The sequence below is a fragment of the Macaca mulatta genome, chromosome 5 (assembly GCF_049350105.2).
Source record: "Macaca mulatta isolate MMU2019108-1 chromosome 5, T2T-MMU8v2.0, whole genome shotgun sequence".
NCBI lineage: Eukaryota > Metazoa > Chordata > Mammalia > Primates > Cercopithecidae > Macaca > Macaca mulatta.
The window spans coordinates 174641410-174659307 of record NC_133410.1 but is presented as its reverse complement, the minus strand read 5'-3'; the positions used below and the strand labels follow the sequence as shown (position 1 = coordinate 174659307).

Here is a 17898-nt window from a genome sequence, read left to right as displayed (position 1 = left end):
ATATAGGAATGGGATACTTGAGGGTTTTGGAAACACAATTGCTTCTCATCCATTTCTTTTAAAAAGTTATTTTGTCCATTTATGTTAAGTCACTATCTCCTGAATAAACTACAGTTATATTCAAAATTGACTTTTAAAAATAATTTAATAAAATCCAGTGAGAACAGTGTTTTTTTCTATGTATAGTCAGAGAGGACAATATGGGAGTTAGGATTTTGGCAAATATAAAGCACAACCAATATACTGATGTAGGGTGGAAAATAATTTAAAAAATTAATTTAATAAAATGTCTGGAGCAGTAACTAACAATTATTAACAACACAACAATGAAGCTGTCTGTATTTTCATTTAACAACACGTTTAAGGCAAATGTTGAATTAATATAAAAATAATATGCGGTAAACTGATATCTGACATGACACAATAAAAATCAATTTTCATGTTGAAGACCTAGTTATGGCAACATCTCTGTGTGCCTTCTAAATACCTAATTTCTCAGTGTGCAGAGCATAGCTCACCATGGCGTAATAAGATATCAATCAGAATAGCCAGAATATTTCTTAATATAGACCAATACATTTCCCCTATCACATCAGGCAAAATAATTTAATATATTTATTTTCACAAAAGGTTCATCCTAACTCCAAACTATAGTTTATTTTAAATTTCTAGTACTAATTCTGATTCTTAAAGACAGCTATCATTGATATTCTAAGTTTCATGCTGTTCTCGAAAAGAACAAAATGCCTATCTTGAGAGTTTTACTCTAATTCACCCCTAAAATTTACTTTATGTGGGAAGGTTTCACCATAAAAAATCTACTATTTATGTAGGTCAAGATTGATTCTACTACCTTTGTAGAACAAGCAGAGACTCTTATATAAGATAAACTGGGTTTCAACATCTAACTTTACACTGTGACTCTGGGAAGGTTAAATAAATTATTTGAGCCTCACTTTCTGAACTACAAAACGAGAACATGATGACAGTCCTCAGAGTGTAGCATGGAATTTAAAAAGAGCTAGTGCACACTCCTAGCACGGAGTAGGAGTAGTATAGAACAGTATAGGTGTTAATGTTAATGATTTTTTCTCCTCTTTCCCATTCCTGGCATATTTTGGCTAACTGGAGATTAGTGAGAAAATATGGAAGAAGTTACTGGAATGAATCAGCTCCACTAACAGGCTCATCTACATTGCAGGCAATAGTTATACATTTTCAAAGTAACATTCAATAAGATCAAAATGTTGGTTTTAAAAATGTATTTACATTTTACAATTCATATGCAAGAAATATTTTCAGGGCAACAGTTTAAAAAAAAACAGATAAGCTACATCTGTGTGTATAGTTTAATTTTGTAAAACTGAAAGAATATACCCAATTGTATTCAATGTTGTATGCTCATGGACAGGTAACAGAAACAAAGCTACCTCATACAGTAATCTATATTGACATCAAAATAGAGTTTCTCTAAAGGAAAGAGCCTTTCTTTAATGGGATTGATCATAATTAGAAGTTCCCATTATTTGTCCATGAAACCTAAGGAAGGTGCTATTTCAAATGGAATTCTAGTAGAACTTGGCACATACATTTTAACTTTTCAACCACCCATTATTTTTTACCTCTTGTAGTGCCACTCACTCAGACAATCACACATCTACATTCATTAATTTTAAAAACACACATGCCTTTAAAGCAGAAAATTCATCCTCAAATTACATTTTCTACAAAAAAAGCAGGACACCGTATTTATATCCAATGCTTCAGTCATGGAAATGCATTTTCTTCAGAGAGCTGTTAGTTAACATACACTCTTATGTTCAACATTTCAAAAGGTGTGTTTTAGGAGGATCTGTTTGATCATGTGCAAGAATTCTAAGGCATTATAAGTAGTTGTTCCACAGGACAAGGGTTGCCCTTGCAATGATATACTCTTGATACATTTGACAAGTCTTTAGTCTTCAAATGCCACCAGCCATAGGGAGACATTCGTAGTCTACAGGTGGGTTGGCTCAAAGGTCAAAAACTTGTTTAAAAAAAAGTTTATGGAATAGCACCATAAGAAGTCTTTCAGAAACAAACATTTTTTTCCAGCATTGCATTTTGAAAAAATGAATCCCAGGAAGAGAAAAATGAAAGAGATCTTTCAGTTCTCACAAGACCTACTTCCGCTTCATTTCATTTTTAAAAAATAGATTAACCATGACAACATCAACAATAATAGCTACAACAATAACAGATCGACAACAAAGGAAAGACAATAGCAGCAGCAGTAACTTGAGTAATGAACCACCCAGACAGTCATTCAGAAGAATCCTGCTCACACCTCTTCGGCGTTTTCTCATAAGGTTCATAAGACATCACAGGCTTCTTGGATTTGGTGTGAAAGGCAGCACTTCCAAAAAAAAGAACTAAGTTTACCATTTCACTGGACATTTTCCGAGACAAAGAACTGATGTCTAGAATTTAACTGCAATAATAGACACCACTGACATTTCAAACTCATCAAAATGTAAGTACACTAAAGTGGTCTCAAGATCATTTGTGTTTCAGAGGTTAAGCTGGCCTGCAAGTGGAAATAATGAAGCTGAAATATCCCAGTTTCCAAACACCAGACACACACATACACATGGAAAGTACAAATCACCCTCGAAAGACTCCCATTTCACATCACCTTACATGGATCTGGTTTACACTGTATCCAAGATACAAAGTCAGCAATTATCCTAAGACAACCAGAATAGTGTTTTCCAGTTTATGACCTGCAAGATCATTTTATGTCCCCAAATCTTGACAAATTGTCAAAAAGAACTCTGCAGGGTCACAACTCCTGAATTAAACTCTCTGAATTGTGAGGCATCTATTTCAAGCTGTGAACAAAAGCTTGTAGAGTCTTCCTTGAAGTATGTGATGCCCTTTCACCAGCTTTACTAATACCATCAAGCACGGAGTTCAAATATCCTTGTAATGCTGACGAAGGTTTCGCTGGAAACTTCTCTTTTAGTACAAAGATAATTATGGTCTTACAGGGATTTTTTTTGTTCAAACTCTTTATATAAAACATTTGTGCCAATATCTTCAGTTTTTAAAAAAAATATGTCTTCTCTCCATTATGCACATTCTTTTGTGTTCTGACAGAGGTTTTGGTGTTATTTTTTGGTATGTGTGGTATCTGGATATCTTATGCTTTTGTATCTTATATGAAATCCCTTCTTGTTGATTGTGTCATCAGTGTGGAAATGAATTAAAACTGCATCTCCAATTGAATAAATCTCTTCTGGGGGCTGAAGGAAAACAAAAACAACAAGCAAGTAAACAAGCAATAAAACGAATCACTTTTTCTTCAGTGTAATGCACGTTTGGGAATACTTTTCTTTGGAATATAATTTATTCCTCCCAACAACCTTGGAGAGTAGGTGTAATCTACTTCTTCACTTTATAGAGGAGAAAATGGGATTCAGAGAAGAAAGTGACATGCTAGAGCTCACATGGCTAGTCAGTGATGTAGCTGAGCTCTGAACACACATTATATTTTCTAAGTTCTGGGCACTTTTCTCTCTAGGACTTGAATGTTTTTTCCCTAAGCTTTTAAGCCAAGTTCTCTTGATTTGCAAATCAGTAAAGTGAGGTTTAGAGAGTGTAGAGATACTAAATGCGTTTCAGAAGCTGCTCTGAAGCAGAGCCACTTCCAGAATCCAAATCGTCAAGTATTTCTTGTTTTAATAATCTAAGCACCAAGAACCTTTTTCGTTACATTTCAGTTGTCATTTGGGCAGGAGTTCAACAGTATTACTGAAGCAATAGCTACTGGTAGACATTTGAAAAACTGGGACCAATATCTTCAGTACAAAATATGTATTCAGAAGACTATAAATATATAAATATTCATGCAGTGAGTCCTGGGGGAAAAACACAGAGAAAACCTTAGGTTTTTCTTTTCCTTATTTCTCATGGTGACCTCTTCTGACGTGTACCTGGCACTCCGCACCTGCACAAGTGACACTCTGCAATGGAACAGTATCTCTGTAGCATTGCCTGTGTACACACACCAGTGGCTGACCTTGCCACTGCCGCCAAATATATTTGTTAAGAAGAGAATGTGAATTAGAATGGTGTGCATATTCTTTGTTTCCTTTAAGCTTTAATTTAGAAACATGACAGAATTGTCTATGGTGTGTGTTTAAATACGCTGCTGTTAGATTAAGTATTTAAATATTTATTGCATAATAAGAAATTAGAACATGGAAAAGTGATAAGAAATTATACCTACTGATTTCATCAGTTTCACCTGATATTCAGGCAAATTCATTAGAAGTGGAGAATTGATAAGGGAAGAGACATGTTATAATTTGTCAAGCCATTTATAATATGATGTAACCTTATTTATTTATTTTTTTTGTAAAAGCATTGCCAACTTGTGAATGGTACATATATCAATCATGAATCAATAGGCATCTTAATGGTGTCTAGGGTATCCTATTGGTGGTATATTTACCCCGGATCCACAGAATCGACCAAGCCCCACAGCTGTTGAATCGAGACCATCAAAGAGCTCCACATAGTCATAGCCACAGTCTGCTTCTTCTTCCACTTCAAACGTCTGGAAGGATAATTCAAGTCGAGAGCCCCGTTCTGATACTAACAGCCATTCACAGTCAACCTGCCCCGGGTAGTTGTTATCCCCAAACTGAGCATGTGAGTACAGATCTCTGGGTTTTGATTCTGCTTTCAATCGGCCGCCACACTCTGCCCAGGAAAGAAAAATAAAACGAGTAAAGTCAATGGGCTTTAACGGGTCCAATTTCAATTTCAGTGTAGTTTCAGTGTAGCCTAGCCATTGTCTAACTTCTGTTTCTACTTCCAGTATCAGTTATGTTTTCCATAACTGAAGAGTCAGATAGTGTCACGAGTGCCCACCCAGGCCCCAGACATGGACGGTCTGGGTTGGAATCTCAGTCCCAATGCCTGCGGGCCCTGTGACTCCGGGTAAGGGATGTCTTTCAGCCATGTTTTTCTCAAGGGTAAAATACAGATGAAAATAATGGTACCAATTTTAGCGAGGTTTCAGAATTAAAAACATGAAAATCACTTAGAATCTACCACTTAGGGACTCAATAATTTTTAAAATTGTAATACCTAACACTGTCTCTAGTCTCAAATAACTATTTTCATAGAGGAGACTCCAGAGTATTAACTTAAGTTTAATCGTAACAATTTAAGAAGCCCAAATGCAAAGAAGTGAGAAGTAACTTAAAATTCAACAATAGATAAAAAACTCCTCAGCGTGTGTTTGTGTTATATAGAACTTTCTATATAGAATATATACAATAGTAGTGTTTTACTTCAACAGAAATATTTATCTCACTTGATGGGGAAAAACCTACATATATCATTAATTATAATTATCTTTACAATTCTCGAATCTATCCAACGATAGTCTGTGTTTATTACAAGAAAAAATAGTAAATGCTCCTCACAGCTCCTTTAAAAAAGATAAATTAATAAGCACAGGCTCTACCAGTTATTATTGAGTGACCTTTGTCACTCAAGGTAAATACACCAACGAAATAAGCAAGTGGGCATAAAATGTTTTAGTTAGTATAATTTAGAAAATAAAAGGTTTCAAACACTCCTCTCAGGAACAATTTGTAGTCAGAGCCCCAAAACTTTTCCTTTTTTTTGAGAAGAGCTCTCGCTCTATCATCCAGGCTGGAGTACAGTGGTGTGATCTTGACTCACTGTAACTTCTGCCTCCCAGATTCAAGCAATTCTCCTGCCTCACCCTCCCAAGTAACTGGCACTACAGGCGCTCACTACCACATGTGGCCAATGTTTTGTAGTTTTAGTAGAGGCAGGGTTTCACCATGTTGGCCAGGCTTGTCTTGAACTCCTGACCTCAAGTGATCCACCTGCCTTAGCCTCCCAAAGTGCTGGGATTACACACATGAGCCACCGCACCTGGCCAGAGCCCTAAAACTTTTTAATTACTGGAGATTAAATAAAGGCAGAGAGTCTACAATGCCCCATCAACCTATCCAAGCAAGTATGGTGGTTAGGAGGGAGATAAAAGAATAGGCTATGAAAAGTGTCAGGAGAAAGTGGAGTTTCTTTTTGTCTCTGTTTGTCAGAGATTGAAAGAGTTTCTGGGAAGTAGGAGTTTTACTGCTAAAATAGGGAACATCCTAGAGGAAATCCAATGTGGTAAAATCTGGAGAAGCAAAACCACTGGACAGCCAAGTACAACTGTAACACTGTGATGGTAGTCTGTGACCAGATAGTCCTTCACGAAGATGGTTAGGCAGCCGAAATTCTAAATTGAACTTTTCAGATTTGTATATAGTTTACCCATATTGTGGTTTGGTGACTTTTAAAAAACAAAATGTTTCTGAATTATGGGTATTGAACCCCTTGTCTGAAATCATGTGTGCCCAAGCAACTCTATGGGCGTTATCATAAACAACAGCAAATTCAGAGACCTTTATGTGACTAACATATGAAGGAACTTCCAGCTAGGGTTCCAGTTACAAGAATGACTTCCCCATTAGGCTGTGTTACACGGTGAATGCAAATGTCCCTCCGTCTTCCAAATGGTAGATGAGTATCTCACACAACCTACTGATAGAGGTGCCACTATTACAAATGTATTTATGTGAGGAAATAGTCCTGAAAGCTGGAATACCAATTACCCTTGGGATTTTATCTCCCAAGTCCCACAGACTGGAAGCCAAGCATCCTCCCTTTCGCAGTATGGAACTTTTCTTATCTCAGTAACTCCAAGAATTATTTGCCCCTTCATGGGATGGAACTCCCAGTCAAATTGCCTGGCTGCAAATCTGGCTCTATTCTTTACCAGCTGGGAGACTTTTTTCCACACTTTCATTTCTAAAAAGGGAATCATACATAGTACTCACATCATAGGGTCCAGATGAAGAGTGCATAGGTTCATATATGAAAAATGCTTGAAAGGTGCCTGGCATAGTAAAACCTATATAAACTTAAGCTACCATTATTATTGTTATTATTTTCCTATGAGCATATGTAAATGCCATCATCTGTACTCTAGGATCCACTCAGGTATGAAATGAAAAACCCAGAAAAATGAACAACAATTTAAAGCACTATTAATATTCTATTAGGAAGGAAAAATTCTACTTTTGAAGGCCAGTAAAATATTTTGTGAAAAATATTTCTGAATTCAACATATAAATATGTAAATCAGTGTAATCTCATTTACAGATTTTTTAAAATTCTACCTCTTCTCCAAGTTTGAGTATTGACTGATATATTTTGTTTTCAGCTTTTTAAACTAGTTTCGGCACTTGCATTACTTTTATTCCATGGCCCAGGAAGAGCAGCCGGGGAGGACCTGGAGAGCTGGTGCAGGCAGCCTTTTGTGTGCCTGCCTCACGGATATAAGGTAGCATTACAAGGACCAGGATCCAGAAGAAGCAACACTCTGCCAGCCGCAACTTGGAACAAAAATCAAGGAAGAATTAAAGAAATTAAACAGAAGAGGAAAAACGACTTCATAGAGGCTTTATGAATCTGAAAATCACAGGAAGGTGTCTTTATGGGACTTTATTAAAAACTTCTAGAAAAACGACCTACATTTAAAAACAAATGCCTTAAGCTGCATTTAAGGACAACAAGAAGTTCCGCGCCCCCCGCTTTTGCGTCCGTTTTCTTTTATCTGTTGCAGTGCACACCCCCATTTCTGTGGATCACTGCTCAAACTAATAAACCTGGACTTAATTTCTAACCGTGACACACACACACAAACACACACACACCCTATGACAGAATTCAGTCCACAGGAATTAATGTTCTAACCATCATTCACTCACACTTACACACCCCCCATGACATAATTTAGTCCACAGGATGAATTTGTAAAGAATGAAATGAACATTTGAATGCTATATGCAAAAGAGGTGTGATTTTATTAAACTGTAATTACTGTTGCACCAACCTATAATATGCCCTGAGAAAATTCCAGAATACAATAGGCAGCCCGAGGGCAATTGCTTCTGGGTGTTTTCCAGAATCCTCCTGGCCATTCAAGCAATGGTCAATAGGTCCTTTATTGTAATAGGTCACTTTAAAAGATGACTTTTAAATACGGTGAACACATTTTCATCGAAACTACCTATTCATTTACCAAGTCAGAAAAATATAAAACCAGTTATTTACTATGTTGGCAATAGCATTTTTATATCATCTAAAGAACAGTTGCCAAAGCAGTTCTTACAGAATTCTGAGAAATGGAAAATGAAGCTGAATAGGAAAGGTAAAAAGGAGGGAAGAGAAGCCTATGGTGAACTTCATTTTAATTTGGAAAGACAAGTTTGTTTATTTCCTGGTAAAGTATTAAACTCCAGGAGAACTCTTGTAATTTGACCTATAAATGCTTTTAGTGAGCAATCCAGTTTAATTGATTTAGATCAAAATAATTTCCTTTCCAAAGAGTTTAATAATATATTACTTTATTTTTAAATGTCATTGACACAGAATATGATGTTTTATATCACAGAAAAGAAGTCCCAAGAGACAATACTTTGATTTTAAAAATTATTTTCTCTCCATGTTTCTCCCGTTTTTCTGTTTTGTAGCCATATCCTCTTAGAACTAAGACACAGGATTTTTTTTTTTTTTTTTTTTTACTAAAGATTTGCTTCCTTTAATTAAGTTATTTAAGGCTGGAGGAATATCATTTGTTACCTATTAAAATAAATTTGGAATTCAAATTTGAGCAAACTGTCAGAGGAAAAAAGAACTCTTTTCAATTAAGTCCATTTTCCGTGGACTTGTTTTTTTAACTTCTAAAGAAAAGCAGCCATAATTACATCTTACATTTCTAGTCACCTAGTTTTAAAATTCATAGTGTTAGAAATTTCTCTTGGGCATAAAATTAAAATTGTATACAAAAATATAAATTTATCTAAGCAAATGAAACTATATACTTAAAGGATCCATCAAAAATAGCCATCCATATTCTAGAAGACAGTAAATAATGAATAAATGCTTTATACATGTAGCAAAGGCTGACAGATATGGTACTGGACTTGGCTGTCTTGTCAGCAGAAATTGAAAGATAAACTGAAAATCATAAGTTTAACTTATCAGACTGTAAGCTGTCAGTAGACAGGAATTCCTTCTATTGTCTTAAAAATTCCCACACATTTACATTGTCCAAAGCAGATGCAAAATAAATATTTGGTGAAAGAGTAGAATAAATGAACCTGTTAAAGAGACTTTGAGGAGAAACAAAAGCAGACTTAAGTGTATTTCAACATGTATGATTACTAGAAAGTAATAGAAAAAAAGAGGTCTACCAGAAAAATTCCAACCTAGCTGAAAAAACAAACAAGTGATATCAAAAATTCTCAGAATAATAAAGGAACAGGAGTTGGGAAGTTGGGACTCTAATTTCAACTATTACTAACTTCTTGTGCTATTTCAGTTACCATTAAATTTTTTAGCCTTAAATTTCTCATTTCTGAAATAACAGGGCAGGCTTAAAGAATATCCATGGCCTGTTTTGCCTAACAAATTGTGATTGGGGTTCCTCACATGGTATCTGAATGGTTGTGAATGAAACAGGGAAATAAAATGAGCCTAGTCACTTGCATACTTTGAAGAGATTTGCTTAATATTTCTATAAAGAAGCATTCAATCTTCACCTTATAAGAATGATACTTTTATATTCATTTTCTTCCTAATCCAAAAGTTTTACATGAGAAAATATTACTATAGTAGGAAGTACATTATCTTTGGAGACAATCAGAATTAGAATAAAACCCAGGCTTTGACACTATTTTAGAAACTGCAAATTAATCGTCCAGATTTTCACTGGCTTCATCTGCAAAATGAGGATGATAGGATCTATGTCACACAGTTCTTTTGAGGATGCAATCTATGTAAAGTATGTGTGTAAGACTAAAATGCCCAGTGCATTCTCTACCATTGGATCATAATACATGACCTCCGTTAAGATAAAATTAGATCCTCTTAGTGGAATGTTCATCAGAATACAAACACTGCAAATGGCGTGCATGGGAAGAAGTCATGCAAATTAGGGAGGTATGGAGTTTTGCTGCTGTAGGTAACCTTGGGATTATTATTTTACAGATGAGATAACTGAGATCCAAAGAAATGATCTTTTCAAAAGTTTCCTGCTAGCTAAGGGTTCACTTGTAGCAGGAACCCAGATGTACCGACACACTGAGACATAATAGAACCTCAGTTATCCTGCTTACAAGGGGTAAAAAGAGACAGCATAAAAATAAGTTTTTATAAAAATGAATAAGAAAAAATAGATAATCTTAAAATACTGTATCATCAATTATTTAAACAGTTTCGACAGCACATTTTCACACTACATTTTTGGAACCTATGATGACGATATTTTCCAGAATGTGATGAACTCTGTGCTATCAGTGAAACATTGATTAAATAATAGGATTTTATTTTTCCACCTCTTCATTAGGTGACAAATTATAAGAAAAATATTGAAAGAGTAAATGCCAAATGTGTGGAAAATCTCTCATTAGCATGACATTTCTCTGGTCTATGTAAGATTTTCCTCATGTGTAATATTTATATTAATCATAAGAAGTAATTAATTTGTATTATTGATAGAAGACAAATGATTACTATTATTAATCAGATTACTATTCTGACAATATCTTTATCACGGACTTCAGTATAAATCAAATGTTCATAATAAAATGAGTGGAAAATAATGTTGGATAATGGAATAGCTAAAATTATGAATTACAAAACAAAGTGAAAGAATAAAAACAATCAGCAGACATTCATGACAAAATTTCATTAAAATTATTTCATAGATGAATTTGTACGTTTTTATACTGTGTTTTCCAAGACAAATTTCTCCCATGTATCAATCTTTTATGCATCAGCAATGCCACTAGGTGTCAGTACAAGCTAAATGACCAGTTAATATCTACATTTAACTAATACATTGTCTTAACTGAATGAAAAGGGGACATTCTATAGATATTTTATGGAACATAAAACGAAACTGTCTCCAAACTATAAATAACATTACTCTATATTTTTGTCTAAAATTTTTCATATTTTTTCTAAATTAAATTCTATTTCTTTAAGATTCCCAGAACAGTTCGTTGAAATGTGTAAGAGTAAATTAGATTGTAGGATAGCCTACCAAATAAACAAAGGAAAAATAGAGGCTCTGTCAAACAGATCAGTCTTAAACTTATTTATAAAAATATATTAATGTAAAATCTAGCTGATCAGATAGGTTATTAGATAAAACATACATTTTTAATATCAAGCCATAGATTTCTATCTGTTAAATATAACATAAAAATCAAACTGCTAATGTTCAAATAAACAAAGGAAAAATAGAGGCTCTGTCAAACAGATCAGTCTTAAACTTATTTATAAAAATATATTAATGTAAAATCTAGCTGATCAGATAGGTTATTAGATAAAACATACATTTTTAATATCAAGCCATAGATTTCTATCTGTTAAATATAACATAAAAATCAAACTGCTAATGTTAATATGAAACACATTATATGAATATTTCGGTACAGTTCTACTTAAACAAACTGCACTGATCACAAATCAGGCAAAAGCTATTGGGTCTTCCTAAATGCTCAAGAACTGCGAAAATCTTTAGGTAGGATGCTTGTGGTTCTGCAAATATTTCACAAAGTGCTTCAATGAAATTTCATCTGCTATGCTTGGAGATTTATTTACAATCCTATTATTGAACCAAATTCACCAGAAGAGAAACCTGGATCTTAGTCCAAAAAAGAGAAACACGACTCAAATTTGCTGACCTGTAGAATGTGTGGCTTGAAAGCCTTTTCTTTGAACGGATGCATCAGAAACAAACCGAACAAACATTTTATTTCCAGTAGCCACAAGGGGATCTGGTATCTTGTTGCCACATAGTCGTCCAAGAATTGGTGACTTTTCTGTTTCTCCATCAAATACTTCTAAGTGGTCGTAAGCACATTCTTGATGCTGCTCAATCTCAAATTCACTAAATGCCTTTTTTAAAAAGAAGAAATAAATTTTTTTTTAAAAAACAAATCACTCAAAATGGGACAATTTTCGGGACAGAAATACATATTAATGAAATATGTTCAGGGCATACTCATAATTTAATACATTTAGAGCATTATTGAGAAAGATGTGAAATCGATAAAATATGTAATATCTGAAAAGACACAATGAGGAAAACAATGTAATAACTTCATAAGAAATTCCACTATTTGGCTATTAAAATTCTACTATTTGGCTATTTGGCTACTATTGCAATTCAATCTCAGAATTTAAACAGATTATTAAAAAATGGTATTTTATTCTGAATTTAATCCAAAGGATTCATCAGAAAATTTCAAGCAATCATATTAAAAGATTGGTTCCTTCTGGGTTTGATAATCATAGAACCCATTGGCCATTATCCTACCCCTGGGCACTTAAACTAAACTCAACAAAGTATTATCATACTTTTACAAAACTTAAATGCAACAAATCTTCATAGTATACATGAAAGGAGAATAACTTTCACTATATATTTCTTTATTTAGCTCTTACAAACCCTGTCATTAGCAAACACTGATAATACTTAATGCTAGAATATTTTTAATTTACTTTTCATGTAGATGGTACACTTATTTTAATATTGGACATCTTGGAGAGTTTGAATGCTTGGCTCTTATTTATGACATTTAAAAACTATTCTAATTTACCTGTGTCATAATTTTCATCTGTGTGACTTAGCAAATTTAAAATAAAAAAATAATCAAATGTATAGCACACTGTAGATCACAAAGCAAAGTTTAATTGAGATGGACTGAAAATAACATTGTCCAAACTATTAATAGTTACATAAATTACAGGTTATTTTCCATTTCCAAAGGCTCTTTTCTTTCCCCAGAAAAACCATCATACATTGAAGAAATAAAGCTGTGATTCCTACTTAAGTCTATAGAATAAAACTAAAATAATATAAAGAAAATAAACATGAAAAAGTATGAAATACATTTCAAACTTTCTTAAAATGCTATAATCCCTACAACAAAATATTGGCACATAAACTTTTAATAAACTTATTTTATTTGATACAGTTTTGCTGAAGTGATCATAATATTCAGTCTATTTGAATACATATCAAAAAAAAAAAGACTAAAAATTTCTCTGTCTCAGTGTGAACCCACTATCTATTCCATACCACACTACATCACCCACTATCACTTCTGACTTCAGAGGAGTGAAGAAAGAAATGAAAGAAACAATTCATGTTAACTAGGGAGTAGAAGAAAGAAATGGAGTTACTTAACAGAAGAAAGAAAAGAGGGAAAAAAGCTGATCTCTCTTTTGTCTCTTTCCACTGCACTCTACTTAAAAAGTAGAGATAAAACATATTATAACCAACAAGCATTAGAGTAATTGTTTATTATAATCATGATGGATGAAAAGGAATGCTTACTTCATTTGAAGAAAGACACTGGCTAGTACAAAAAGACTGAACATACCACAAAGAATCTCACTGGAAGGAGAAGACAGAGTAGGGAAATAGAGCGAACAAGGAGACGTCAGTAGAGTCCATCTATCCTGAAGCACAACACGCAAAGCAGGCGATAACTGAAGGAATGTGTCACTTGTTAATCTCTGTAACCCAGTAGAGTACACACATTGAGTGGGATGCAGAAGATCCTGAATAAGTATGTGGATGTCTGCGTAAATCTGTCAATGTATTTACCCAAAAACCTAGCTGACGTTTATGGCCAACCTCAAGTATGAAAATTCTACAGACAGGGCCTACTAAATCTCATTTTCTGCCTCTCAAGAAATAGCAGTCTGCTCCTATTACCATTGCGTACATATATACATTTCTAACATCGGTTTGTAATTGATAGGAAACCACTATGAGAAAATTGGCTTAACCGCACCTAGAGTTCTTTATTAAATATGAAACTAAGCTTCTGAATTATAAATGTAATGTAATTTCAAGAGGAAAAACATTGGTTCAGGAAAAGAATATCTAAAAACCACTGCATGTTGAGCAAGTATCTCTTTCGATTGTGATTTAAAGTCATTTATTTGTAAATATACAGATCAAATAACCAGGGAAACCTGCTGTGTAGAAGAGAGTATTTTAAGAAAGTTGGAGGTCGTGGCATTCTAAAGTATTTGCTATAAGTAGTGGCTAAAGCTGGGATCAGAATTTACAGACCACACATGTTCAGTCCATTGATTGGTCCATTGAAGACTGAATGAGTGAGATAAATAGGTGATATTTTTCTTCCTAATGAAATGCAGGATGTCTAGCCTAAATCATAACATCTGTTTAACAGAACAGAGCAACACCATACAAAGTGGCATTGAGCTGGTGGGCTGGGGGCCATAGTGACAGCTGGTCTGGTACCAACTGGCTACAGCTCTTTATCAAATTACTAATGGAATCAGACTGAGTCTCTAAGAGTCATATTAGTCAAAGGTTCCATAGTGACATATACTCTAGTGATGCAAACAACTCTCATTCATTAAGGTATTAATGAATTTTCTTTTTGGAATAGGTAGCAACTTGTTAGGTCAAATGCCAAGGCTGGGTGGTCCTTTTCCAGAAATCAGTCTGAACTGAAAGCTCCACAACACACAAGCAAAGGTGTGACTAACTCACAGGCTGAGATCTCGGAAGCCTGCCCCTTGTATAGTAGGGATACCCACACAGAGAACCTTCCACACACAGTGACTTTACATCAACAGAAAATATTTCCAGGCCACAGAAATGTATTATAGGAACTCTTTGGAGAGGAAAAACTTCTAAAATATTTTTCAGAGTTCATAATGATAAGGCGTGATATGTCATGTATCACTTTATTCTACAACAGAAGCCGAACCATGAATCTCAATATCTAAATAATAAAGAATGTGCACATTTCCAGCCACCAGGAACCAATGCCGCAGAAATGTCCCCAGAAGACACTACTTAGGTTCCCGAAAAGCCCTGTAAGTTCACAATGGAGACAGGATAGCTGGCAAGGCTGAATGTATAAAGCTGTAAGGAACTCAGATTTCCACTCTAACACTACCTTCCTTTGGTAGACTTAAATATTTTTCTTAAGTGTTGAAAACTTTATAAGTATTTGGGTATTAAAAAACTTTAAAGCATACTCATTCCATGATTATATTTCTATAATTTTAGGGTTACTAATCTAGGTTTTAGAAAGGCCAAAAAAAAAAAAAAAAAAAAGTGACTAACCATGGGCCCTAGTCAGAAATCCTAATGCATTTCCCACAAGACAAGCAAGCTAAGAGATTAAGGAGTCCAATTCAAAAGAAATAAAATTGAACTCTCGATATAGGCTGTGGAAATAATAACTTTATTTCTGGAACACCCAAGCAAGACCAATTACCTGGCTGGCCCCTGGCCAGGCTTCCAGACGCTGTTCACTCATATGAACATCTGTAGAGGTTCTTTTATTGAAAATACAGGCGATGGCTAAAGAATGAGGCCTTACAGAGTAACTGCATATATTCACAAAGGACGAGATAATAAAATGACAGCACTTAATGCAGAAATAAAATTTAGCAAGGGTGAACATTTAAACTAAAAGAATTAAAGAGACTGTTGCAATTTGAGCAACTGTAAGATAAGCTTTAGAGGTCCCTAGTCCCAGCCATCTTTCACCTTTTCCTGTTTTTGGTAAAAACTGGCATTTGGTTTCCCACAAAATATGTGAAGGATTAGAGGCCACTGGAAAAACATGGCATCATGGAGTACAAACCTCAGTCTCCTAATTCAAAAGAACCTTTCTTCTCCATGAGTGCTCTATAACTGTGATCAAATATATTTTTATGGATTTATGATGGATAATTATTTAACAGTTGTAGATGTTTGTGTTTTTTAAATATCCCATATATAAAGCTATAATTTGTAACTGTATGTTATTTAGCAAAACTCAAGGATATGATAAATCAACTAAAAATGATATAAGCACATTAGCTTATTGCAGTATGCTCGGATGCCTAGAACTTTGTTTGTTAGTATTTTGTTTTGAATGAACATTAATTCAAAATATAAAAAGGTACTACCAAATTTAATGATCAGTTGAGTCCTTTAGAACCAAGACAGGATAAAAACAGGGATAACAGATACTTGTGACTGCAATTTCTTTGTACTTTAAAGCTATAATCATTCAGTCAGTACCTCATGATTAAATAAACGCACACATGCATAATAAAAACAAAGCAAATGTGTCTTTTGTGGGTCTCTGCTGTAGCAGATTGCCAAACTCAATGCCTTAAAACAACACAAATTTATTCTTCTACAGCTGTGGAGGTCAGTAGTCTAAATTGGGAAGGCAAGGCTGTGTGTTTCTAGTTCAATTCTCCTCCCCTCGAATCCTGGCAGCCTTAGTGATTTGCTTTACCAACAGAATGTTCCAAAGTAATGTTCAAGGGCTTCTGAGGCTTCCACGGCCTCTTGGGACACTTTGGGGATCCAGGATTGACAGAAAAGAGTCTGGTTCCTTTGAGACCGCCATGTTGCAATGGTCACGTGTGGGTGCTATAGTTGTCCCGGCTGACTCAGGCTTTTAACCCTCCACATCAAGATGACAGACATATAATTGCAACCACCTCAACCCTTCAGATATGCTTCCAGGTGAATCAATCAATGTCACATGCAACAGAAAAATTACCAGCAAAGTACTACTTAAATACTGATGCCACTCCCTCAAACTATGAGATACAACAGTGCTTGCTTTAAGCCATGAGGTTTTGGGCTATTTTGCTATGCAGCAGTAGATAACTAGATCAGTGCATAAAAGGTAATAACTGCATTATAATGCCTAAGTCTCAATATAAATCTACAATAAACTGACTCTGATAGTTCAGTTCTCATGTTAATGTACAATAATATATACTAGATTTAGATAATCATACTGTAAACTGAATATACATATGGTGAATGAACATCATGCACATGAATGCTCCTATCTCACAAAGGGCATATAGGAATTTTATTGTAATTCCTATTATCTATAACTGCTAGATCATCTAAGTGTCTTTTTGAGTTATAGCCTTATAACCCAAATTAACCAAAATAATTGTGATCTCAGACACAGTGAAAGAAGGCTTGTTTATACCTATCAGCCACTACCTACATGTCACTCGACAAAACCATACATCAAGTTACAGGACAATTTGGGTTAGAAAGTACAGTAGGCTTTCAAAATTCATAAACTATGATTTAAAAAATTATCTCATAAAATTGTCTTCAGTGACAATTTTCTTTTCCTTGCTTCTAAACTGAATAGGGAACATGTAGAAATCTTGTGTTATCCTGATACCAAAACCAGACAATTACCCAACAACAGCAACAAAAAGCCTGAAGAGCAGTATCACTAATGAACATGGATGAAAAGCCTTCAACAAAATACTAGCAAACCGAATTCAATAGCACATTGAAAAGACCATTCACTATGATAAAGTGTGATTCATCCCAAGGATGCAAGTATCGTTCAACATATGTAGATCTATAAACATGAGGCAAGACATTAACAGAATGAAGGACAAAAATGATCTCATCATATTAATAGAAAAAAAATTTGGCAAATTCAACGTCCTTTCATGTTAAAAAAAAAAAAAACTCTCAACAAATTAGGCATATAAAGAATGTGCAACAACACAATAAAGACTATGTATGACAAACCCACAGCTAACATCATAATCAACTGAGAAAAGCTAAAAGCTTTTCCTCTGAGATCCGAAATAAGACAACGATGCCCACTCTCACCACTTCTATTCAGTATAGTACCGGAGGTCCTAGACAGAGCAATTAGGCCATAGAAATAAAATGCATCCAAATTAAAAAAAAGAAAAGTTAAATTA

General features: G+C 34.5%; 1 protein-coding gene across 2 annotated transcripts in view; it reads right to left on the bottom strand.

Annotated features, from left to right (window-relative positions):
* Positions 1 to 249: 249 nt before the first annotated feature.
* Positions 250 to 17898, bottom strand: part of TLL1 (tolloid like 1) — a 226633-nt gene continuing 208984 nt past the window's right edge. For both annotated transcript variants that reach the window (XM_028848870.2, XM_015139468.3), the window contains 3 exons: positions 11832 to 12045; positions 4496 to 4746; positions 250 to 3284 (listed from right to left, as the gene is read on the bottom strand). In XM_028848870.2, the coding sequence (XP_028704703.2) occupies positions 3150 to 3284; positions 4496 to 4746; positions 11832 to 12045 (600 nt within the window). In that variant the 3' untranslated portion in view covers positions 250 to 3149. The remainder of the gene's footprint in view (positions 3285 to 4495; positions 4747 to 11831; positions 12046 to 17898) is intronic.